The 27,507-nt window shown below is 39.5% G+C and overlaps 1 protein-coding gene across 2 annotated transcripts in view; it reads right to left on the bottom strand.

Annotated features, from left to right (window-relative positions):
• Nucleotides 1-10,383: 10,383 nt before the first annotated feature.
• Nucleotides 10,384-27,507, bottom strand: part of RABL3 (RAB, member of RAS oncogene family like 3) — a 57,153-nt gene continuing 40,029 nt past the window's right edge. Inside the window, exons 5-8 of one of the 2 annotated variants that reach the window (XM_062176970.1) lie at nucleotides 25,780-25,930; nucleotides 19,446-19,517; nucleotides 12,532-12,570; nucleotides 10,384-11,651 (exon numbers count right to left, since the gene is read on the bottom strand). In XM_062176970.1, coding sequence (XP_062032954.1) covers nucleotides 11,586-11,651; nucleotides 12,532-12,570; nucleotides 19,446-19,517; nucleotides 25,780-25,930 — 328 coding nt within the window. In that variant the 3' untranslated portion in view covers nucleotides 10,384-11,585. The remainder of the gene's footprint in view (nucleotides 11,652-12,531; nucleotides 12,571-19,445; nucleotides 19,518-25,779; nucleotides 25,931-27,507) is intronic. The other variant, XM_062176978.1, reaches the window with a different exon arrangement.

The following is a 27,507-nucleotide window of genomic DNA, read 5'->3' on the forward strand; positions in this document are numbered from 1 at the left end:
AAGGAGGAAAGTATATATTGAATGCCTGCTTGTGCCAGACTTTTCCACAGACATTACCTCATTGAATTCCACAAAAACAATCTTAGAAAACTAGGCTTCGCTGTTACAAACTCGGATGAAATACATCAGGAAAGAAATTTAAATGAATAAAGCACACCAAGTACATTTTCAAGATTAAATAAAACTCCAATATTTAAATGTTGGCAACCAGGATAAAGAAAGGAGGGAGGGTATGAAAGAATGGAAGGAGGTAACTGTGGTAAAGTGCAAAAAAAAAAAAAAAAGCCTAAATTCCCTTGTCTTTATATGTTTTTTTCTGAGCCCCTGAAAAGTCCCAGAGTATTTATTACTAATTAATTAATTAATTAATTAGGTAGAGTTACAGACAGACAGAGGGAGAAATAGAAAGATCTTCTATCAGCTGGTTCACTCCCCAGATGGCTGCAATGGCCAGAGCTGAGCCAATCTGAAGCCAGGAGCCAGGAGCTTCTTCCTGGTCTCCCACATGGGTGCAGGGGCCCAAGGACTTTGACATTTTTTGCTGCTTTCCCAGGCACATTAGTAGGGAGCTGGATTGGAAGTGGAGCAGCTGGGACTTGAACTGGCGCCACATGGCAGTGCAGGCAGCGGCTTTCCCCACTACGCCACAGCCCCGGTCCCTAATGTGTCCCTTTTTCAATGTGATTTGCCTGCTCCTCCCAAGAGATGGAGTCTTTTTCTTACCATTTTGAATCTTACTTTACCCAACAGCAAACATGACACTAAGAGACATGCCACTGAGGCTTGGAAAGTACTTCTGCCATAGAACTTGTCCACCTCTTGCAGCTTGAGACCACCAGGCAAATGAACTCTTTTAGTGTCCACAGGTGCAGGCGACAGCCCCACAAGCCCCACACTAACCAATCTAGCCAACGCCTACAGACACATTTGTGGGCCCAGGTGAAACTAGCAGAAGAACCACCAGCTAAACCAAGCCCAAAGTGCTGACCCACAGAATCATGAGCAAACAGAATGTGGGTTTTGTTTGAAAAAAATATTTTTTTTCCTTTGGTAAATTATTTTATTTATTTGAAAGTTAGAGAGAAAAAGAGAGATCCCAAATATCCCAAGGGCCAGGAATGGACCAACTGAAACCAGGAGACAGGAATTCCATCTGAGTCTTCTACATGGGTGGTAGGAGCCCCAGTACTAGGGCCATCTTCCACTGCTTTCCCAAGTGCATTACTAGGGAGTTGGATTGGAAGCAGAGCAGCAGGGACTTGAACCAATGCTCTGTTTTGGGATGCTGCCATCACAAGCAGCAGCTTAACCCACTGTGCTACAACACCGACCTTAGAATGGTGTTTTATACTACCAACTTTTTGTTTTTCTTTTTATTTTAATGCATAGGAGAGTGAGGGCTTTATCTAAGAGAGAAAAGAAATTCTAGAAGTTTGAACCCATACTGAGCAGAGAGTAGGACTGGAGCCAGCCATGTGGAGGAGCATACAGGTCGGAAAGCACGGAGCGGGTAGCCCAAAGGCCAAGTGCACTGAAGGCTCAGGGCAACAAGAGGGCCAAGAGCAGCAAGGGAAATGAGGGCAGCAAAAAAAAAAAAAAAAAAAAAAAAAAAAAACCTATGCTACTAAGTTTTAAGGTGGCTTGTTAAGCAGTGATAACTGATACAATCATGCAATCAGAAAACATGTTTGCAGTTTCCAAATGCCTATCAACTGCCAGTTTGAGACCCTCTGCTTTAGGTAAATGGGTCAACCTCCACGGGTCCCCAAGCCCCAGCATACTGCAGGAGCAGCAGGATGATTTGTCTGTGTGGATGAAGTGCTCACACAGTTAGACCAAAGGGGCCATGGGGGTATAAACAAGTGGCAGGTAGAGAGCAAATCATGTGGATTGATGCCTTCAGACCAGGCAGCTTACAGGACATCTCAGCATATGTCAGCACAGATGGATGACACTGGGGTGTTACATAGCATCTCTGGAAGATATAGGCTACACTGGGGGTACAGACCCCAGCTTTCTTGATGATAAGTTTTCACTGTTTCTGCAGAATGTAGACTCAAAATAGAAAGTGATCTCAAGGAAAATATCTCCTGCATATCTGAGTTTATGAGCACCCTGGGTCTTGAATCTCTATGGATCTTGGTAACTTCCAAGTGTGGTTAGGGGAAAAATAAATGGATGGGAACCAATAAAAGACAAAGGAAAAACTGTATTCCTTGATTTTTCCATAAAAAATTCTGTTTGTTCTGTGCTTTCTACTGAATCAGTTTTGAAGGCAAAGTTAAGAGGTGTTTTCAGCTCTTTCCTGAGGTGTGAGAGACCTTCCAAAGCAGTAAGAAAGCTCAACAGACCCTTGACTGGATGGCTATTACTTTGAGGGTCTTGAAAATATTTAAAATCGCATAAGCTCCCACCAAACTTTAGGGATTCCTCCTAGGTAGGTTAACTCTTTTTTTTTTCTGCCTTTTTCTTTTTTCGTTAATGATTCAACAAAACAAGAATTTTATTTGTTAACTGCTATGTGCCCGGCACTGAGCCATACACACATAAGGGATATGAGAATAAAAGATAGGCACAGATTGTTCTTATTGTATGTCTCATGGTTTTCCATTTTAATTAAAACAATCTCACATTCATTCATTTACTTAATCATTTTGGAGGACTATTACAACAGATGTAAACGCGGAGATAGGGAAGAGACGGTGTTATGGGAGGGAAAGGAGGGCACCTAGCCCAGACTAGTAAGCCCAGAGGTGATGTCTGAGCCAAGTTACACAGAACAAGGGTTGCAGGAAAGGGCACTGAACAGAGGGAACAGTGTGTGCGGAGACAGAAAAGTGGCATGCAGTATGCTCAAAGACCTGTGGTTAAGCGGGGCTGGCACTGCGGCGTGGCGCAGCAGGTTAAGCCAGCCTCTGCAACACCTGCGTCCCTTATCCAAGAACTATGGTTAGGGCCCTGCGACTGAAATAGCAGAGTGGAGGGGTCTGACCAGGGAAGGCTTCTGGAAGGGGAGAGTTTTGGCAGATGTTGAAGCAGGAGAACTAGAAGGGTGGATGGGGTGATTAGCATTTAAAAAGACACTCCAGTAGAGCCAAGATATTAAAGCAGTGATCAGTGACAGCAAGGTTGCTAAAACCCAGCTAGAGGAGGATGAATTCCGAGAACCCATATGGGGCATGTGTGAGGCAGAGACCCTGAAAAGCAGCAGGAGTCTACCTCTGCCAGATACAGCACAAGAGAGGAGGTTTACTCTCTGCAGAGGCTCCCGAAGACAAGTCTGGACTCACAGACACCAGGAAGCAGGCGGTACAAGTGTAATAAGTGGTGGTAAAACCTCCAGCTTCCTTCTCCCACTGCACCCCCAGAATGACATCGGCAAGTGTTTTGCCATCCCAAGAGGCTGGAGGATACTTCTCTGGGACAGTGATCTGCAGGCACTATGTATTTAGATAAATAATGTTTAAGTATAAAAGACTAACCTTTCTGGAAATGTTTCTTTTCATGAGATGGATGTTTCCCCTTCTCCTTTAATTCATATATCCACGAATGAATAATTCTTATTTCTAAAATGAGACAGGATGTAGACGTAAGTGGTGAGAAAATTTGTTCACATAAATAGATATGAGTGGAAAGAATTTTATTATAATATCACCCCTTCTGAATTAAATATATTTAAAAAAATCAAACAGTGATCTCTCATTAAACATTATTTTAAATGATCCATCAGTCACTAACTCAATTAGGTTCTTCTGTAATTGTGTTGAAAGCAAATAATTGGAATCCTCAATGGAAAAAACTTCATTACCCAGCTATTGGAATAATTCACTTTACTTAAACAGTACACTTTCACTTAGAGGTGCTTTCCCTAACTTACGTACTCACAATAGCTGGAGAAATAGAAAAGTTAATTTTATGTACTTTGCCAATATATTTTTGATGAAAATTTTTTCATTTTAATATTTTGATAAGACCAAACAGAAAGCTTGCCATGAATCAAAGTGCTACAGCTTAAGATTTTTTTTTAAGATATCACTTAGTTGAAGACACAATGACAGATGGAGAAATGGTACGAGATCTTCCATCTGCTGGATTACTTCCCAAATGGCTGCAATGGCCAGGGCTGAAGCCAAAGCCCTGAACTCTACCCAGGTCTCCCATATGGGTGGCAGGGGCCCAAGAATTTGAGCTATCACCTATTGCTTACCCAAGTGCATTAGCAGGGAGCTGGACTGGAAGTGGAGCAGCCAGGACTTGAAGCAACACCCTGATAAGGAATGCCAGCATCACAAGTGGTTGTTTAACAAGCTAGACCACAGTGCCAGCCTCAGTTAGGCTATTTCTTACCAAAATTCTGTGTTTTGCTTACAGGAACTTTGTACTTTTTCCCTTTAATTAATTGTGGAAAATGGAACAGGCAAAGTCCTTAAATAAAGCATTTAGAATTACAGTCTTATTGACATCCTGGAGACATTTACACCCTGGGGTGATACACCATAGTACTAATTATTGTATGAGTGAGATTTTTTTTTTTTTCTTTAACGGGAAAAGGTGATTGTGAAAGCTGAGTCGGAAAATAAGAACTAGCATTGAGCTACAGTCACAGATTTTAACAGACACACATATATGGACATTGATGATCTGGAAAGTGGGTCTCTTAAAGCTGTGTTTATATACCCCTTGGAGAGGATACTATGACCCATTCCAGTTTGAAGACCATTGACCCACACTAAGAAGGTGGAAAACATGACGTCCAGGAAGCTGGGGAGTGTTACGGGCAATGTGAGGCAGAATGTGGATAATCTAGAGAGCAATCTTGCTAGAATGGAGTTGGAGACAGGACTTCAGGACAGGTATCTCCAAACAAAAGATGGCATTGAGCAAGGTTTTGCATCTCGGTTGGAGTTTGGGGGTTACATTTTCCACCACTACTTATTGATGACTTTGGTAAACCTTAGTGGTTAGCCAGCTGATAAAACATGGTGCAAGAGTAGGGTGTTGTTTAAGACAGGAAGGAAGACTTAACTGAAGGGAAGAAAATAGCAGTAACAGAAATGATAGCAGTACATCAAAGATAAACACTTCTTGTTTTGTCAACAGGTAGTATGACAATTACCTCATGTTCACCTTAGCATGTGTAGCCTTGAGAAGGAGAAGCAGGTCAGTTCATTGAGGTGTGATCATGTACAGGCAGTCAAAGATGAACTTGGATGAACTCTGCTATACTGGTGCTCATAAAGAGCTCACAATCTATTCTCTATTTCTGGATGAATTTATTAATAGTCTTTCTTTTAACAAAATTTTAAAAAGATTTTATTTATTTATTTGACAGGTAGAGTTATAGACAGTGAGAGAGACAGAGACAGAGAGAAAGGCCTTCCTTCCGTTGGTTCACCCCCATATGGCCGCAATGGCCAGAGCTGCGCTGACCCGAAGCCAGGAGCCAGGTGCTTCTTCCTGGTCTCCCATATGGGTGCAGGGGCCCAAGCACTTGGGCCATCTTTTGCTGCTTTCCCATGCCACAGTAGAGAGCTGGACTGGAAGAGGAAGAACCAGGACTAGAACCGGCACCCATATGGGATGCCGGTGCCACAGGTGGATGATTAACCTACTATGCCACTGTGCTGGCTCCAATAGTCTTTCTAAAAGGCTAGATCTGTACTACCTGCTTTGGAATCACCTGGTTTATCTGTTAAAAACAAGTACTGGACTTTAGAATTGAGGAGTGGATCTGGGGAAGGAACAGATATGAAATCCTGGAATTTGCATTTTAAACAAGCACTTGAAGGAGTTTTTAAACACTTTTGAGTTTGAAAGTCATTGATTTAAATCCTTAAATGGAGATGCAGATTAGCTATAACTGAAAGTCTGATCCTAGCACTACTCTATGGGGCAGTCCTGGTACTCTGGCTCTAGATATTTCAGAGGCAAACATAATCATGTGGAATACTGGAGGCACAGGGCTACATTTCCTGGAACCCTTCCTCCCCAACCTTGGTGATTTAGCTCAGTGTTGTGACTATGGAGAAATGAATTTTTAATTTTCTTCTCCCTCTTTCCCCCCAACAGCATCTTCCTTTGAATTTTATAGATATTAAATCAATGCAGACATCCTGTTAGACCTCCAAACATCTTAAAATAGGATACTCCTTGTACTTTAAAAAATTCAATTAAACCACCATCAATTAAATACCCATGCAAGGCCTTACTCATGTTGGGTGCTAGAGCACACTACTGAAATAAACGCTAAAAACACTGATTATGTCAGCAATCAGGAGATCTTCACCTCAGCCCAATGGCCCAGCTCATCAGTTCCATTAAGTCCATTTTCAGAATGGATAGAAAAACAGTAGTGTTGGGTTACCTGGATTATGAATGTCTCCAATCTATGGAATTCTGAGCACTCAAGCTAAAGCTAGTATCAGTCAATCCCTAAGAATAGCTCTTCTTAGACACTGTTGGAAAGAAGAGATTTCTATTCTCACCCATCAGTAGATGCATGAGTGGTGCACATATAACGAAAGGCAGATTTTAACAAGAGAAAAGCATACAAATGTATTTAATGTAAATTTTATGTGACATGGGACCTTCATAAATGAAGACTCAAAGAAAGAGGGAAACCTGTGCATTTTTATGTACAGTTGTGCAGACATAACATTAGAGGACAAAAGATACTCTCTCAGATAACTGGTTTAGTAAGGCCTGTTTGTTCTTCTTGGTATCACCACATCTTGGAGGATAAGGATGTTCCTTTTCTCCAATTGTAGGGAAAGCATGGAAAGAGGGTTTAATGACTTCCTTCAGGGGGTAGGTCAGCTAGGTTTTATAGCTTGTTTCGGAGGACAAGGGGTGAGAGGAAGGTGTGAGTGATCTTCTGCTGTTTTCACAAAGCCATAGTGCTATATTTTGGGGTGGGGTCCTGAACCCCATAAACAAGGTGGAGATCAGCCCAAATTTTTTAGGCTCTGCCCACACAAGATTGACAGATGAGTGGCTTCACATCTGGTTACTTACACAAAGATTGAGAATACTGATTAGAGCTCTTACAGGAGGTGGGGAGGGGAAGGAGAACATTCACTACTGTTAGCAACCTGTCTCATTAAGAAAGTAAGAAAATTCAGAGTTAGATGAAATTGGGTATGTTCAGGATGGTACAGCTGTAGCAGAATGGGAAGTACCATTATATTCTTAGAATTGTATCTAGGATGGAGGGGGTGTGTGGGCACAGTGAGAAGAATGACCATGTTCCTAAAGTTGTAATTGTGAAATGTCTGTAGTTTGTAACTGTAAAACTGTGTAGTTCTGCATACATTCCTATGGACTTACTTCTAAGGATACAGTTTAAAAACTTGCCATGGGACCCCAAATCTCTTAAGCTGGGAGGTAAAAATAGCATTTTAAGTGTTAAAGTGAGCATATGGATAGGATTAAGTGTTTGGTAATAATAGATAAGGAGAGAATGCTCCAACATGGGAAGCAGTCCATACAGCAGACTCATAGAAGGACAATTACTTTGAGTAGCACTCTGACCTCAGAATCAGCCCTTAAGACATTCTGGTCTGGCTGAAAAGCCCATGAGAGCATGAAGAGCATGAGCCAAGACACTGTGGCAAAAAGTGTCCTACATGAAGGACCTCTGTGGGTGAGACCCCACTGGAAAAAAGTGGTCATCAAAGAAGGATGTACTTTTCTCTGAAGGGAGGAGAGAGCTTCCGCTTTGCTTATGGCCTTGTTTAAATATGGAAGGAATTTGTGGATTCAAAAGGCTTCCATAGCCTAGGCAGCTCATATCAAGAGCCTCGAGTGATCACTGACATCATACAAAAGAATGTTAATTGATAAATTAACAGCAGGAGTCATTGTGCAGTAACTTCCCATGCAGGACTTCTGCCCTCAAAGAGTTGGATTATGAGAGTTAATAGTAAAACCTGTTCTCAAAGATTTACTTCATTTTAGTGTATTAAGTGGAGGATATTCTTATGTCTCATAAGCTATAGTTTTATCTAAGTGCTCACAAAAGATGTATCACTTTTGGGTTCTTCACAGTTAAGTTTCTCAAAATTTATATATATACATATATATATATATATATATAAATTAAACCTCAGAAAGTTTTACTTTTATTGAATTAAAAAGTATTTTTTCCTTATTGAAAAATTATCCTTCTGGTGTCCTATTGCACAGTACAATGATAATAGTTAACAATAACATATTGCATTTTTCTAAATAGCTAGAAGAAAGACTTTTGAATGTTCATACTACAAAGAAATCTCAAATATATTAAGTGATGGATGCCAATTATCCTAATTTGATCATTAAAATCTATGCATGCATTGAAATATTACAGCATATCTCATAAATATGTATAATTATTGTTTGTTGATAAAAACAAATAATCTGATAAAAAAGAATTGTATCTGGGAACTACATGGAATCTGTTTTCTTTGTATTAATATCACATTAATAGGAAAATTGATGAGTATTGTGTTGTAATTATCACAATCTAATATATTAATATAATATATTAGATTAATATTAATTATATTAATTAATATACAATTATATTATATATTAGATTAATATTAATAATATATATTAATACATTCCTTTAAATAAAAAATAAACTCACAAATAAAAACAATTTGGCACTGGCTGGAGAAAAAAAAAAATCCTCAGATTTAATTAATACTACTAAAACATCTAATCTTGGGGCCAGAGCTGTGGCATAGTAGGCTAAGTCTCTACCTGTGATGCTGGCATCTCATATGGATGCTGGTTCGAATCCCAGCTGCTCCACTTCTGATCCAACTCCCTGCTAATGGCCTGGGAAAGCAGTGGAGTATGGCCCAAGTGCCTCTGTACCCAAATGGGAGACCCAGAAGAGCTCCTGGCTCCTGGCGTCAGCCTGGCTCAGCCCTGGCTGTTGTGGCCATCTGGGGAGTGAACCAGCGGATGGAAGACCTCTCTGTCTCTCCCTCTCTCTGTAATTGTGCCTCTCAAATAAATAAATCGTAAACAAAAACAAAACTAGTTTCATATATATACTTGTTTATATCTAGCAACAATTTTTCTAAGTTCTCAGGGAATCTTAGCAAAAATTATGGTTCAAAAACATTCTTTCAGCTACTGCCTGTAGCATCAACATCCCATCTGGGTGCTGGCTTGAGTCTTGGCTGCTCCACTTCCAATCCAGATCCCTGCTGATGCATCAGAGAAGGCAGCAGAGTATGGACCCAGTGTTTGGGCCCCAGCATCCATGTGGGAGACCCAGAAGAAAATCCTGTCTCCTAGCTTTGGCCTGGCCCAGCCCCAGCTGTTACAGCCATTTGGGAAGCAAACCAGAGGATGGAAGACGGATCTCTCTCTTTCCCTGTATGTCTCCCTTGCAAATAAAAATTATCTTAGAAAACTATAATTGAATGGCTCAAGCCTAGCAGCAAAAAGAAATGAGGCTGAGGAATACTGTTGTTCAAGGCTGACCCTGGATCCATCAGTGATGGGTTACTTTTAGTTTATAAGGGAGAAAATAAATTTGGAGAAGGAAGTTCTATCAGTTAGCCGGCCTTTTATAACTATAATGAAATATCTAAGGTAACCAACTTTATAAAGAGAAAAGGGTTTATTTGGCTCACAGTTTTGGAGGTTCCAGGCCAGCAACAAGAGCACCATTGGTTTGGCCTCTGTGAAGGTGGGAGAGGTAGTTGCAGAATACATGTGGGCCAAACTGAGTTTGGGCCAAACTCAGGCTTTTTAAAGAACTCTTTCAAGATTTATCTTCTGAGGGCCCACCCTCAATGACTTAAGCATCTCCCACTGGGCTCTGCCTTTAAATTCCATAATTGGACTACATTTCCACCTTCTAGTACCTCTTATCATATGACTTTGGGGTTGAGAGTCCTGCATGGGTTTGCAAGCCAAATCATATTCAAACCCATAGCAGAAGGGGTTTTAGACTTTTTGTTTGAAGGAAAAACAAAGTGTCATATTTGGTTTAGGTCTTTGTGTAGCATTTGGTTTCTACTCCCCAACTGCACAGCTTCTGCCACAACACACTGGTGCCAAATTCCACATATAAATCATGATTTTCATAGCTCTCTTTTGTGTCAAAAAAGAAACCAAGGCGAGGTCTTGTCAGTAAGCATGTACAGAAAGACTGGAGAATCTCTAATGACAAGTGATTTAAACATCCTTTTCCAAGTTCCTAAGGCTTCCTTTCTAAAAGCAGTCTCTAATACTTTAATTTCAGTATCCTCTTTCAACAGACCTTGATTTCCAGAGCACTTCTGAAATTCCATGAAAATGGAATGGAACGTGAACTTAACGTTTCCCCCTAGTTTTAAAATAAGAAATGAAGCTGAGTATTTAGTATTATTAATTATTATTTTTAATATAGAACAAAAACAGGAGTGCTGAGATCTGCAACAAGGCCAGAGTCAGTATGGGTGATAAAGTGTTGAAGAAGGCAGTACATTCGTTTTTTAAAACCAGATTTATACACCAAGGAACAACTGGGGCAAAGAAAATTAAACAAGCAAAAAACACAAGCTTTAACAAAAGTAATGATGATCTCTCTCTCTTTCTCTCTCTCTCTCTACCCCTCAAAAGCTTTGGAGTGATTATGAAATCCAAGAATCCTAGTTCATAATTCATGTAAATGTGCTGCTGTGGAACTTTTTACTTTTCTTCATAAATACATTGTTGACACAGGAATGATACTTTTACTGAGTACAGTTAAGGGGCATTTCAGGAGTTGCCTCTTCCTTCACAAACATAAGCACTGAAGAGGCTGTCAATCTCTCTTCCTGCCTTTGTGCAGGGCTCGGATTTCACCTTACCTATTGCCAGACAGAAAACAGGAAGAGAACTGCAGACAGCTGCAACCTGAGGAGAGCAGGAGCTGTCAGTGTCTCATAGGAGTCTTCTTTGCTGTGCCTGCTGCTCCCTATGTATTATTAATCTGTTATTTATATTTAACTCCAGCTCTTCTTCCACCTCTTCCAGCCACCAAGCTATTTGCCAAGGAGAGAAGAGGGAGGAAAGGGTTGCTATTATTAGGCACCGGTGTGTGTGATGAGGGTGGAGACAATTAAATAACACCACTTTGCTTCTTTGAAAATGAGAGATTACTGGGGTGGACCACTGAGGGTTGGTTAACATAACCTTTCCCCTCAAGAAGGTAAAACAATAGAGATACATTTCTGAAGCACTTAATTAAGCCTTCAGCAATGAGAACCGGGAAATTACAGAGCCATAAAAACCCTCCAGTTCTAGGCAAGAGGACATTTTCTCTGCAGTACTCTGACACTGCTCATTTACTACATCATTTTGACAATATCTCATATTTCCACAAGGCTTTTACATAATCTATAAACAGGGACAGGAAGGTGAGGAACAGAGGGAACCAGGAAAAAGTCTGGACCTCCCACGTTGTCACTCCTTTTCATTTTTCCATTCCAGGGTGAGGCTGAAGGTAGCACTTTAAGATGATTTCATTAAAAGGCTGCGATGTTAATAATTGACACAGCAAGAGGAGATCTGTGAAAAACGGCCACTGTTTGCCCACTCTTCCAGAGGCTAAGTGTGATTCAGTCATAATGAAGGTTCTTTAGTGGTCCTCCCCCAAACCTTTTTCGATCAGGAAAGCCTGGAATCTGTAGGCAAGAAAGATAATCACATTAAATCTCAAGCAGGAAAAGTTCAAATGCTAATATACCTTTAAAACTTTTTCCTTGTTTTCCCCTTTCTGTATGTCAGCCTGCTGCTCCTTAAAGAACCAGCTTTCTGGGGTATTACTCAAGCAACCACAGAAGATTAAATAATAAAAAGAAATTTTGCCAAAATGGAAAACATCTGCTAATAAAATAAGATTGTGTCATCTAATTAGGGAGCATACATTTAGCCTAGTGATTAGGCCACTCCCCTTCCAAATAGGACTACCTGGGTTTGATTCCTGCCTCTAGTTCTGGACTCCAGCTTCTTGCCAATGCAGACTCTGGGAGGCAGTGGTGATGGCTCACATAACTGATGGCACCAGGACTGTATCACGGCTCCCCACCTCAGTCCCAGCTCAACCCCAACCACTGTGGACATTTGTGGGAATGAACCAGTGGATGGAAGATCTCTCTCTCTCTTCCCCTGACTCTTCCTCTCTATATGTCTCTCTGCCTCTCAAATAAATAAATTAAAAAAAAATAGGAAAAGATCAAAATGAATTTAAAAATACTCGACTACTAAATTTGCATATGAATTATCTGTATCTTGACAGACTCGGGACATATACCTTTGGAGTCTCAAGCAAATGATTTTCTTCTATTATTTCATAATGTTACCTTACCTTTGAATTACTCTTTCTTAGACCCTTATTTCTCATTTACTTTGATCTTTTGAGTTGAACAGTACAGAAGAAAATTCATTGCTTGTGCCTACAAAAGGTTTTCCTCAAATTTATGTAAACCCTTCTGAAAACAAATTTGGAAATCATTTCTCCCCAGATTTAAGAACTCATTTTATCAAGAAAAAATAGATACCAACCTGATTACCTTCTCTTAAAAAGTATCTCTTCTCTATAACCTGTGAGAAACAAATTTTGAGGGCTTAGCACACATACTTGGAAAAAGCAGTTAACTGTAATTACTAATGAGAATAAAAGGTAACTCTCTCTCTCTCTCTCTCTCTCTCTCTCTCTCTCTCTCTCTCTCTCTCCTTGTTGGAGGCAGGAACCCAAATATTTGAGTCATTCATCACTGCCTCCCAGGCCCTCTAGCAGGAAGCTGGATGGGAAGCTCACAGTACCTGGGACTCAAACCATGCACTCTAATATGGGATGCAGGAGTCCCAAGCTGCAGTTTAAAACCCTAGGTCACAATGCCCACCCCTATTTATTTTCTGATCTATCTATAATGTTTTTAATTTTTTTTTTGTAATAAAGTAGGTCTTTATGGAAATACTACACAATCCTGGACACAGTAGCATCAAATTGTAACTCACTATGCTAAATGTCCACAGCTATTAAAAAACTCTCTCTCTCTATTGTAGGCATGGAAAGCCAAGATACCATGGGGAAAAAAAAAAAAAAAAAGACCTAAATGAAAGATCTCTGTGAGTGAGAGCCCAGTGGAAAGAACAGGGCCATCAAAGAAGGAGGTACCTTTCTCCAAAGGGAGGAGAGAACTTCCACTTTGACTATGACCCTATCGGAATAAGATCAAAGTCAGCGAACTCTAAAGGCTTCCATAGCCCTGACAACTCATGAATAGAGCCTGGGGAGATTACTGACGCCATGAACAGGAGTGTCAAATTGTTAAGTCGGCAACAGGAGTCACTGTGTACTTACACCCCATGTGGGATCTGTCCTTAATGTGTTGTCTAATGTGAAGTGATGCTATAACTAGTACTGAAACAGTATTTTTATACTTTGTGTTTCTGTGTGGGTACAAACTGATGAGGTCTTTACTAATTATATACTGAATTGATCTTCTGTATATAATTGGAAATGAAAAAAAACAACCTGGTGTTAAATTGGAAATGGCATAGAAAATTAATTAATTTTAAAAAAATATTATGTAGGATCTCTATCTTTAATGTGCTGTACACTGTTATTTGGTGCTATAACTAGTACTCCAACGGTAGTTTTTTCACTTTGTGTTGCTATATGGGGCAAACTGTTGAAATCTTTACCTAATATATACTAAACTGATCTTCTGTATATAAAGAGAATTGAAAATGAATCTTGATGTGAATGGAAGGGGAGAGGGAGTGGGAAAGGGGAGGGCTGCGGGCGGGAGGGAAGTTATGGGAGGGGGGAAGCCATTGTAACCCATAAGCTGTACTTTGGAAATTTATATTCATTAAATAAAAGTTTAATAAATGAAAAAAAAAACTCTCTCTCTCTCTCTCCCTCCCTCCCTCCCTCTCTCTCCCTTCCTGTCATTCTGCTTTTCAAATAATAATTAAATCTTAAAATGAATAAACAAAAATAACTAAATGACAGAATGATTTAAATTCCCATTCAATTCTTAAGAGTATGGCAGCAAATCTGGCTTTAAGTTGTTTAGCGGTCACCTCCCAAAGGTACCTAACGAATCCCAGAAGATAAGTAAGCATTTGGTTATTGTCATAATACAGTTTTTCTGGAAGAAGAGTTGGTTTAATGTGGTGACCCACCACACCCAAATAGTAAAGTGATGGATTGTGTACACCCTTAATGTAGACAAATGACACAACATCAAAAGCAGCCAATTAGCTTTCTTTTATGAAGTTAGTCTACATCCTTTAGTTTTTGAATTATCTGTATTTGATCAGGAGGAGAAACAAGTTAAAGCAACAGACATATCTGAACTTATCTATCACTACCATTGAAAGAAAATCCTCCAAATGTATGTCTTAATGTAATCGAGTTTCAGAGCAGCATGTTTTCAGATGATGAAAAACGTTTTAAAATATATTTTTTAATCTAATACATGTGAGATCACAATGGTTGACAGGCAGTGTTTTTTCTTTACCTTAGCTGTTGTGATAATAAAAGTAATCAGATAAGGATACAGGATAGCTGGAGATGACATCTAAGAGATGTTTCAGTCTGGAATTATGGAGCTTAGGGTTCTTCTGAGTGAGAGCAGAGCATATTTGTCCAGACTGGGCCTGCTAGCTCTCGCTGGCCTGAGAACCAAATCATCCAGAAACCATGTCTGGGTTACTTTTAGCCACAAGAGACCCAGGAAAAAACTGCATTCACTGGCCCCAGAAACGAAAAACCAGTTCCTGAATAGCACCTATTTTGAAACAGCTGACTCCACAAACACCAACAAGGGACTGATTTCCTTTCCTCTCTCTACAGAAGAACAGGAAAAATCTTATCACTTAAACAATTTTTCATACATTTTTTAAAAAAGATTGATTTATTTACTAGAAAAGCAGAGTGACAGAGAATCAGGGAGAGAGATTTAAATTGCATCTGCTGGTTCACTCCCCAAATGGCTGCAACAGCTGGGGCTGTTCCAGGCTGGTCCATTCTGGTCTTCCACATGGGTGGCAGGGCTCCAAGTACCTGAGCCATTCTCCACTGCCTTCTCAGGTGCATTATCAGGGAACTGGATTAGAAGCAGAGTAGCTGGGACTCAAACCAGTGTTCTGATAAGGGATGCCAGTGTCACAGGTTGGGGCTTAATCTGCTGTGCCATATACCAGTCCTCTTACCAAATCTTGCTCCCTTCTTAAAACTCACTAAATTGCTCCTGAGTTTGTAAAATAAAGTTTCCTGACAACTCGGATTATGCTAGTCTATAGCACATTGTTTTTCTAGGATATAACTTACCGTTTCTTATTTTTTAAATTTCACAGTTAATAAATGGTTAAGAAATTTGAACAATATACTGTGGGAGGGTGGGTGTTGCAGTGCAGCAGGTTAAGCTGCTGCATGGAATGCCTGCATCACTTACAGGATTGCCTAGGGTGGAGTACCAGTTCCTCTGTTGATCCAGCTTCCTGCTAATGTGCCTGGGAGGCAGCAGATGATTGCTCAAGTACTAAGGATCCTACCACCCACATGGGAGATCTCGATGGAGTTCCTAGTTCCTGACTTTGGCCTGGCTCAGCCCTGGCTGTTGTGGGCATAAGGAGAGTGAACCAGTAGATGGAAAAATCTCTCTCTCTTCCTCTCTCTCTGTTGTCTTTCTGCTACTCTTTCAAATACATCAATAAATCAAGCACTCTTTACACACAAACACATACATTGTGGAGGGCCACTGGTCCAAACTGAGCAGAAGTTGTTTATTTTCATATTGTTTTCAAAATATATTTTTGTATTTTTAACTGATACATACATTGTACACAATAAAATACTACATGTTGATTTGATATATGTATAAACTGCAGTGTTCCAGTCACAGTAAACTCATCTACTCATTTATTATTTCTTTATAATAAAAACATTCAAACTCCTTTCTTCTAGTTTTTTAAAAATGTACATTTTTGTCATCTATCAGTATAATCCTACTCTAGAATGGAACACTACAACTTTTTTCTATTAACTATAAGTCAGTACTATTAATCAACCCTTCTCCATCTCTTCCTCTTCCCATGCCCCTATTCTCTCCATTCTCTGGTAACCACCATCCTACTGTCAAGTTCTATGAGATTAACTTTTTTGATTCTATGTATGAGTGAGATCATGTAGTATTTGTCTCTCTGTATCTTGCTTTTCTCACTTAACATAACGACCCCCAGTTTCATCTATGTTGTAACAAATGACAAGATTTCATCCTTTTTATGGCTGAATAATATTTCATTTTTTAAAAATTTAATAAATGTGAATTTACAAAGTGCAACTTTTGTATTGTTGTGGCTCCCCCCTCCCCAACCTCCCTCCCTCCAGTGGCCCTCCCCTCTCCCAGTCCCTTTCCCATCCCGCCCTTCATTGAGTTTCATTTTCAATTACCTTCATATACTGAAGATCAACTTAGTATATACTAAGCAAGGATTTCAACAGGCTGCACTCACACAACTGCCCAAGGTATAGGGTATTGTTCGACTAGTAGTGTTGTTTTTAAGTTTCATAGTAAAACACATTAAGGACAGAGATCCTACGTGGGAGGCATGTACCCAGTGACTCCCGTTGTTGATTTAACAATTGGCACTCTTATTTATGACATCAGCAATCACCCGAGGCTCTTGCCATGAGCTGTCTAGACTATGGAAGCCCCTTGAGTTCACCAACTCTGAATTTGTTTAGTCAAGGCTGTATCACAGTGGAGGTTCCTTCCTCCTTTCGGAGAAAGGCTCCTCCCTCCTTGAAGGCCTGTTCCTTCTGCTGGGGTCTTGTTCACCAAGATTTTTCATTTAGATTGTTTTTGCCATCGTGTCATGGCTTTCCATGCCTGTGAGACTCTCATGGGCCGTTTAGCCAGATCCAAATGCCCCAAGGGTTGATTCTGAGGCCGGAGTGCTGTTTTGGGCGTTTGCCATTCTATGAGTCTGCTGTGTGTCCTGCTTCCCCCGCAGAATCATTCTCTCCCTTTTAATTCTATCCTTCATTATTTGCTTACACTGGTCTTATTTGTAAAATCTCTTCAACACTTACCCTATCTTTTTTTTTTTTTTTTTACACGCAGAGTGGCCAGTGAGAGAGAGAGACAGAGAGAGAAAGGTCTTCCTTTGCCGTTGGTTCACCCTCCAATGGCTGCTGCGGCCAGAGCATCTCGCTGATCCGAAGCCAGGAGCCAGGTGCTTCTCCTGGTCTCCCATGCGGGTGCAGGGTCCTTGGGCCATCCTCCACTGCCTTCCCGGGCCTTAGCAGAGAGCTGGCCTGGAAGAAGGGCAACCGGGACAGAATCCGGCGCCCCGACTGGGACTTGAACCTGGTGTGCCGGCGCCGCAGGTGGAGGATTAGCCTATTGAGCCACGGCGCCGGCCACCCTATCTTTTTGATCGGTTGTGTACTTATACTTATCACTTTACCAAGTGTGCTGGCATTGGTACATGCCTCCTTGATAAGACTGAGTTGAAATCCCCTGGCACATTTCTAGTTCCACCATTGGAGGTAAGTCCGAGTGAGCATGTGCCGACCTATATATCTCCTCCCTCTCTTATTCCCACTCCTATGTTTAACAGAGATCACTTTTCTGTTAATTTTAAACGCCTAAGAATGATTGTGCATTGATTACAGAGTTCAACCAGTGGTATTAAGTAGAACAAACAGAGCAACAACAACAACAACAAAAATACTAAAAGGAATAAAATAGTAAGTTGTTCCTCAACAGTCTAGACAAGGGCTGATCATGTCACTGTCTCTCATAGTGTTCATTTCACTTCAATGGGTATCATTTTAGATGCTCGTTTAGTTGCCATCGATCAGGGAGTACATATGATATTTGTCCCTTTTGGACTGGCTTATTTCACTCAGCATGATATTTTCCAGCTTCCTCCATTTTGTTGTAAATGCTCGGATTTCATTGTTTTTTACTGCTGTATAGTGTTCCATAGAGTACATATCCCATAGTTTCTTTATCCAGTCATCTGTTGATTCTTTTTATGGCTGAATAATATTTCATTGTGTATAGGTATATTTTCTTTATCCACTCATCAGTTGATGGACACTTAGCCTGTTTTCATTTCTTAGTTGTTACAAACAGTGCTGCAATAAACACGGGAGTACAGCTGTCTCTTTGATAGATTGATTTATTTCCTTTGTATGTATCTACCCAAAATACCCAGCAATACGATTGCTAGATCATATGGGCATACTATTTTCATTTTTTGAGGAAAGTCTACACTGTTTTCCACAATGGCTGTACTAATTTATACTCCCACTAACAGAGTGTAAAGATTCCATTTCTCCACATCTTCACTAGCACTTCCTCTTACATTTTAAGTCTGAAAACAACGTGAAGAGAAATCTAGGTTCCTTGTAGTGCTTTCCAATGTTTGTCACGTTATGGAACATTTAGAAATTGCTCATATTTGTACAGCACATGGGGGCAAATAGAAGAGGCTACCATTTACCCAACCTCTGACTTCTCTAACAACTAAGGGAATCAATATTTGGGCATACATGATCCTATTTGCCACATACCAATTAGTAAGTTCTGTAATGAAACCAAATTTAGACTAATAGTAGTCTAATATTAAACACAAAAGAGGAGTAGGGCTTATATTATGCTGATATATTGAACAAAAGGAACAAATATTAGATCTCTAAATAGTTAACAGAAAAATGGTTCATAAAAAAGCTAGAGGAAGGAAATGATTTTATCAGGAGATTGCACGTAAAAATAAATGTAATACAGATATTAATCTTTTCCAATAATACATGATGTAACACATTCTATTTTATTTTGCTATGCAGTGTCACCATTGGGCCAACACCTTAAGACTTAGTTGCTCCTCTGTGCATTACAGTCCTATGGCGTTGTGAGGGAAAGACAAACAGCGCTCTGATTTACCAGTATGCTGAGTCACTACATTTTCATTCCAGTTCAGGACAATGAAATGGTGCCAGCAAAGAGTCAACAACTGGAATGCAAAGGTTTCTGATAGGGAAATAAGATGACATAACCTTACAAAACAATAGTGACATTTAGGTGGAGAAGCCAAAAGAACTCAAGGCTTTAGGCAGAATCTCCTTAGTATATTGCCTATTGGTAGGGGTGAAATGCAAAAGTGAACGGGTACAAAAAGAGCCGGAATATGGGAAGGCATAAATTGGGATAGCTTTTAAAAACCCCATTTAAATACAGTGGCTTTCACCCTTTAGTTAGAGAACACTGGTCATGGAATAAATACGTCAGCAGGTCTTGAGTAATTATACCAATAGATAAGAGAGATCAAAACAAGTATTATTCAAGCAGTGAAGTTTCAGACATAAAAATAAAGGGACATATTATTCTACAAAGAATTTAAACTCTGATAATATATGTTAAATTTAAAAATAACTTAATTGAAGCCATTACCTTATCAAAAAATCTACTGAGCTTGACAGCATTAGAAGAACCTGCAGCTAAGTACCGTGGATTTGTGCAATCCTAGAGGATAAAACAGAAGATCCACAAATAAATGTTAGCAAATATAAACTTTTTGTTTATCACAGTTGTTACTACTGCACACTTCAAGAGTAAAATATTACGCATAAAACTCATAAAATATTCAAATTATTTTCAAATTATGATGTAGAAATAAAAGAGGAAAGTACTAAAGGAAGATAAAGCCATTTACTCTTTGTCACTGAAGCAATTTTAAGAGTATATTTATGAATGTATTCAACATCAGATAATTCATGAAGGATGATAGGAATAGTAACAGTGTACTAATAATGAAATCAAGGTAATGATCAGGTAGTCTACCTGCATTTATCCTGAAAACAGAAATTGAGCCATTAAAAATAGTAAACACTTTATTTTGTAGCACCAGTGCTCAAGTAATTAAGAACTATGAAATTCATGTGAGTAGTAGAAAGCATGAAAGATACACAGTTTTTGATCATAATAAACAATAGATATATTATTATTACTTAATGGGATTATTTAAAATAGGGAAAAATAGGGCCTGAACAATAAAACAATTCAGAACATTATAATCACTTGTGACATTACAATAACTTATAAAGACCTTGTGCGGCTGGCACTGTGGCTTAACAGGTTAATCCTCTGCCTTGCGGCGCCAGCACACCGGGTTCTAGTCCCGGTTGGGGCGCCGGATTCTACCCCGGTTGCCCCTCTTCCAGGCCAACTCTCTGCTATGGCCCGGGAGGGCAGTGGAGGATGGCCCAAGTGCTTGGGCCCTGCACCCGCATAGGAGACCAGGAGAGGCACCTGGCTCCTGGCTTTGGATCAGCGAGATGTGCCGGCCACGGTGGCCATTGGAGGGTGAACCAACGGCAAAAAGGAAGACCTTTCTCTCTGTGTCTCTCTCTCACTATCCACTCTGCCTGTCAAAAAAAAAAAAAAAAAAAAAAAGACCTTGAGAAGCTTACTATTGTTTTCCCAGAATTCCAGTGTGGCATTGTCTTAGCTTGTCACCATGCACTTGCCACCTCAAGAGATGAGTATACTTTGATTTTTTTTTTCCTCATTGACACCTCAGATATGACTCTTTTCCAATGAATTTAGCATTTCTCATCCATATCTGACATTTCAAGGCTCTCATTTTAAATTCTCCAAAGCCACAAAAAAGAGACCACAAATCTTTCAAAGATCCCAGAGTACTAGAAAAAACAAGGGTCTTTGACATCAGTAAGCTCTGAATCCAAACACCTAGCTCAGCATTTCTAGATTCTGGTTAGGTTACTATTCTTTTAAAGTTGGGCTTACTTATTAGAGATCTGGGGATAACAATATTTATCCCATAAGATTTTTGTGAAAATTAAACAAGATTATGCATGTTTGACACATAGTAGGTCCTGAAATATTAGTTCTGTTTTCATTCTAAGAAAAAGCTGTCAGATTGAATTTTCAGGTAAAAGGATAACTAAAGATAATTTCATATAAGGATTTAAAACATTGAAACATCCTTGTGCATGCTGTTGTATTTAAAATAATGTTTGAGTGCATTTCTACAGTAATTGAGGCATATAGGAGGCAAACCTTACACATGCATTAGTTATGTTTTACAAAACGGATATTGACTAGATATTGATCATCAGAATGTCAAAGATTCCTAAGATGATCTAAATAGGATACTAAATAATAAACTAAATCAAACAGCAAATAAAAGCTCCCTGAAACTTAATTCAAGGGCTGTACAATTTTAAGTTGACCAGCTTATAGAACCTGATGATTTTAAATGAGAAATTTAAGAGCCCAGAGAGCCATCTGTCATTGATCATGGCTCAGGGCAAAGCCTGGAAATTAGTAGCTTTAAACAGCTTGTCTGAACCTTAGAAAGGATTATTAGCTAGGGAAGATGCTTTAATATGGGCATAGAGAAATAGTTGAGAAAAAACTTCTATTAGATATAACAAGCCTAATGAGAGTTTAAAAAATAAGTGCTCTTCCAAATATTTATAATTTACACAGTTTGCATGTATTTAAGTAGAAAGTAACTTTGATTCTCCATTTGATACACTGGTTATATTCTTACTTTCCTATAGCTATTAGTAAACTCAAGAGTAACTGATGTTAACACTAATACTGTTACACTAGTTTAAAAATTTTTGTGAAATCTGTTTACTTATTTGAAAGATGGGCAGGGAAAGAAAGAAACAGACAGACATCTTCTAACTACTGGTTCACTCTCCAAATGCCCACATCAGCCAGGGGCTGGGCCAGGCTGAATCCAAAAGCCCAAAATTCAATCCAGGTCTCTCAAGTGGGTGGCAGGTTCCCAAGTACTTGAGCTGTCACCTGCTGCCTACCAGGAAGCACATGAGCAAGAAGCTGGACTCAGAAGCAGAGCCAAGACTTGAACCTAGAAACTCCAGTATGGTACGTGCGCATTCCAAGTGGCATCTTAACTTACTATGCCAGTTGAGGCTTTACATTTCAATTTGAGGCTTTACATTTACTTTTTTTTACATTTTTTACATTACTTTTTTTTTTTTACATTTACTTTACATTTAAATTTATCGAGTTTTTCTGACTGCTATTTAAAAAAAATTCTCTCATAGTTTTTCTTTCCTGCAGCCATATGAACCTTTTCTACTATTGTTTATCCTGTGTTCTTAACTTTGTACACTGCTAAGGACCAAAATCATATTGTACTTGAACTCTTTGGAGACCATGTATGCTTAAATTTCACTACTTGAATCCCCTTACATCTTTTTTTTTTTAAATATTTGAGTCTTTTTTTTAAAGATTTATTTATTTATTTGAAATTAAGAGTTACACAGAGAGAAGATAGGCAAAGAGAGAGAGAGAGAGAGTGAGAGAGAGAGAAGTGTTCCATCCAACGGTTCACTCCCCAGTTGGCCACAATGGCCGGAGCTGTGCCGATCCAAAGCCAGGAGCCAGGAGCTTCCTCCAGGTCTCCCACGTGGATGCAGGGGCCCAAGGACTTGGGCCACTTTCCACTGCTTTCTCAGGCCATAGCAGAGAGCTGGACTAGAAGTGGAGCAGCCGGGACTAGAACCAGTGCCCATATGGGATGCCGGTGCTTCAGGCCATGGTGTTAACCCGCTGTGCCACAGTGCCGGCCCCCTCTTACATCTTGCTAACTAAAAATGGCCCTGGGGCTGGCGCTGTGGCATAGCTGGTAAAGCCGCCACCTGCAGTGCTGGTATCCCATATGGGCGCTGGTTTGAGTCCTGGCTGCTCCACTTCTAATCCAGCTCTCTACTATGGCCTGAGAAAGCAGTAGAAGATGGCCCAAGTCCTTGGGTCTCTGTATCCATGTAGGAGACCTGGAAGAAGCTCCTGGCTCCTGGCTTTGGATCGGAGCAGCTCTGGCTGTCGCTGCCAATAGGGGAGTGAACCAGAGGATGGAAGACACTTCTATCTCTCTCTCTTTCTCTCTCTCTCTCTCTGCCTCTCCTTCTTTCTCTGTGTAACTCTGACTTTCAAATAAATAAATAAATCTTAAAAATAAAATAAAAAAGGCCCTGCCTCTGTAAAGCCAGTAAAGATAACATATCTAAATGACTGTTATATAAAGCCACAGGGGCTGGAAACAGATATATTCAGACGTATATTAAAAGCAATCACTGGAACAAATTAAGGATATTCAATGCTAAATTTCCCTTTGGAAATTAATTTTCAAACAAAATAATCTCTACATTTCTTCAACAAGGATACTATTCTATGTCAGGAATCCTCTGGAATATCATGGTCCAGTGTTTATTACCTGGGTTATTTACACTGAATATTCCATGGTGGTAGCTAAGAAGAATAAGGCACCTTTCATTGTAAAACACAATGTGACAAACAATAGAATGGTAGGCACAAGCTGACTCAGCCACCAGGGGGTAGAGGTGGGATGGAACCAAGTAGTTTTCAGAAATGTTGAGTCACAAAGTAAGGGCATTAGAATCACCTGAATTATTTGTTAAAATTATAGAGTCCTGGTACTCCTGCCAGACATTATGAATAAAAATCTCCAGCTGTGGGGTAGTTATTCAAAAATTTTCACAGTTATTGCTGGTAATATAATTGTGCTGTTGGGATTGGGTTACTTTTGGTCCAGAAAATTTTTAAGAGTTCTCTCAGCTCCAAAATTCTACATGTGAGTAAGAAGGATAATTAAATGGAAAACAGGCTTAACTACAGAGCACAGACTCTGGAGTCAGAATGTTACCTGTGTAACTCTGTCCTAGTTACCTCGCTCTGCTTTTTGTCTTCAACTTTAAAGTGCGGAAGTTGTACCTACCTTATAGGGTTGGTGTAAAGATGCGTTTGAGATAATTATGAATGCATTAGAAAAGTGGTTGGAATATACTAACACTAGTGTAAATGTTGGCCATTAGTATTATTAAAATGTCACCACTGCTGCGTAACTGAAATGACAGCACAATATGTCAAAGAAATCCTGCTTGTGAATAATGACATACAGTCATGACAGAAGCTGCTGACCAACATCCTTTCTTGGGTAATGCAAACTGACTTATATGAGTACTGTTTCTTAGCCTCTTTAGCATCCAGTTCTAACTGAACTAGCTATCTCAGGAAGGAATTTGATCTTTTATACATGCATACATTTATATAAATGAGGCCTTAAGAAGTACTCCTGGTTAACAGTTTGTAATTTTCTCATATTTCTGTTCAGTTGCTATAGGGTAAATTTTATAAAAGCTAAGAGGTTTCCTTTTCTTTTCTTTTTTCTTTCTTTTTTTTTTTAAGATTTACTTATATATTGGAAAGGCAGAGCTACAAAGAGGCAGAGACAGAGAGAGATATCCTCCATCCACTGGCCCACCACCCCAAATGGCTGCAATGGCTGGAGCTGGGCCAGTCCAAAGCCAGGAGCCAGGAGCCTCCTCCAGGTCCCCAAGCAGGTACAGGGGCTCAAGGACCTGGGCCATCCTTCACCGCCCTCCCAGGCACATCAGCAGGGAGCAGGATCAGAAGCAGAGTAGCTGCAACTCGAACAGGCACCCTCATGGGACGCTGGCACTGCAAGCAGCAGCCCTACCCACCAAGCCACAGTACCAGCCCAAAGACATTTCTTAAAAGTAAGAGTCATCAAGGTATAGTGTCACTTTAATCCATTTAATTACTTTTGTTGTGACTTTAAGAAGTCTTCTTAAGGTACTAATGCTACCCTACATGTTAAAGTGATCATGTTAAGTGTGTAATTGATCAAATAGATAGGATTAAGTGTCAAAGGGATCACATAAATAAGAACAAGTGTCTGGTAATAACAATAGATAGAATTAAAAAGGAGAGAATGTTCCAACATGGGAAGCAGTCTACACAGCAGACTCATAGAATGACAAACACCCTAAATAGCACTCTGACTTCAGAATCAGCCCTTAAGGCATCTGGACCTGGCTGAAAAGCCCATGGCTTTCAGACATAGAAAGCTAAGACACTGGCAAAAAATTATCTGCATGAAGGATCTCTGTGAGTGAGATCTCAGTGGAAAGAACAGGCCATCAAAGAAGGATATATTTTTCTCTAAAGGGAGGAGAGAACTTCCACTTTGTTTATGGCCCTGTCTAAATACTGGCATTTGTGGAATCAAAAGGCTTCCATAGCCTTAGTGGCTCATGATAAGAGCCTCGGGTGATCACTGACGCCATAAATAAGAGTGTCAATTTAACAATTAAATCAACAACAGGAGTCACTATGTACTTACTCTCCATTTAGGACCTCTGTCCTTAAGGAGTTATACTATGAGAATTAACTGTAAATCTTGTTTTCAAACAGTACTTTATACTTTGTGTGTCCATGTGGGTGCAAATTGTGGAAATCTTTACTTAGTATAGAGTTGGTCTTCTGTATATAAAGTTAATGAAAAAATGAATCTTAATGAAGAATGGGATGGGAGAGGGAGTAGGAGGTGGAATGGGACTGGGGGTGGGAGGGTGGGAATAACCGCTATATCCCTAAAGCTGTACCTATGAAATTTGTGTTCATTAAATAAAATCTTTCTTTAAAAAATAAAAAAAGAAAAAACCCACGACTTACATTATTTATAGAATAAGGCTTTAACATCCCAACAGATTACAAATTCAAAGACTATGCCCATCTGATTATCTAGCTAAGTTGACTGCAATCTTGACTACATTTTGGACTAGAACCCAAATAATCTGACTTCAAGCATATATTTCTTTCACTAGAATACATGACTGGAACACATCTTTGGTTTTGCTGTTACCAGATAATAATACAAACACCCATTAGTTAAAATACACACCAAATTTATCTCCTCTGCAATGAAATCCTCAGCCAGGAAAGCAGTCCTAGTTAAAACTTCATGGCGCTTGGTTTCATGAATCTGGTCCAGTTTAGTTCCTATTACCAACAGTGGGATTTGGTTATCAGCAAACTGTTCCCGGTCATAATCCCTGTGATAAATAATAATGAAAAAGTGAACAGAATTTACATTTACCATACAGATGTGTAATACTTAAGTGCAACTATACTATTATACTGATAATTAACTGATTTCTATTTGTTCATTTGTTAGTCTATTCTCACCATCTATCATGTTCCAATCATTCATCTAAAACTCAAAAAATTTGCTTCACTGTGTCTTTATTTTTCATTTTTTAAAGTTTAATTCATTTTCATTTTTATTTACCTGAAAGAGGAACAGCCACTGATTCACTCCCCAAATGCCTTCAACAGCTTATGTTGGGTCAGGCAGGCAAAAGCCAGGAAGCTAGAATTCTATCCGGTTCTCCTACATGGGTTAACAGGGATCCAAGTACTTGAACCATCATCTGCTGCCTTCCAGGGTATATACAGGCAGAAAGTTGGATTGGAACTGGAGCCAGGACTCAAACCTAGACTCTGTGATTTGAGATACAGATGTTCCAAGGGGCATTTTAACTGCTGTGTCACAAGTCTGCCCCACCCTATTACTGTCTTTATAGTAGACTACTTGAACAACTGAGTACCCACCAAAAAATGATAGTTGACTTGACTTCCCTCAAAGCCCTGTCAACTAACACTAACAGCTCAGAAATTTTTCAGTGTAGAAGCAGAGAACAGATTTAAACCACTCAGAGAAAAACCAGGAGTACAGTATGACACTTTTGCCAGAGGGGAAAACAGCAAGCTTCTGGGTACCTTTTGGGGGTATACCTAAGCTCTATATCTCCCATACATACTTGTGACTATGAATAATAAAGAACATATCATTTCAGGAAAATAAGAACTAGGGAAGCTGAAAACTAGAACACATTGAATATAGATGATACTACCGCCTGGGGACAGATGGATTAAACAATTGGAAATTGAAACTGCTGAAATGCAAAATGAATGGTAAAAGGAAATAATTTAGCAGAAACAATTACTTGCAATGACATAAGAGCCAAGGAAGGCAGAGGATAGGCAGTAAGAATTAGTTGGGGTTAGTGGCCTTGGACCACTGACCACTATAATCCTCTTTTCTATACCCAAAGGATAGACTGGTGATATAAATAATAGTTTTCATTACTGCAAGGAACATAAAACCCATTGTTGTTAAATCAATTTAAATTTTCTTCACATTTAGGATAATTTGAATTTCTGACATGTTATAAGCTGAATTTATAACACATAGTAAAATATGATTTTACCCAATTTATGACACTAAATCAATACTGCAAAACCCAGTCAATACAACCCAGGCAAGCATGTCTATTTTTCTTCCTTTGACACTACTTTTCTTTCTTTTTGAGTAAGCTGAATTGAGGTAGGGGGCAAAGTTACTAAATCTTTATATCTTGCACTATAATCTTTATGTCTTACAGAGACTCAGCTATTGTTCAGCATTGAAACACAACTGTTTTGAACTATGTAATCTCCTATCTCATTGAAGTATTAACACTTCATTTAACTCATCAAACCCAATAATAGCAGGAGTTCAAGGCCTTTGATTTTTCTTACCAACATCAACATTAATTTAGGAGACATGATCCAAAACTGAATTCTGATT

This window comes from Lepus europaeus, chromosome 2, assembly GCF_033115175.1.
Source record: "Lepus europaeus isolate LE1 chromosome 2, mLepTim1.pri, whole genome shotgun sequence".
Classification (NCBI taxonomy): domain Eukaryota; kingdom Metazoa; phylum Chordata; class Mammalia; order Lagomorpha; family Leporidae; genus Lepus; species Lepus europaeus.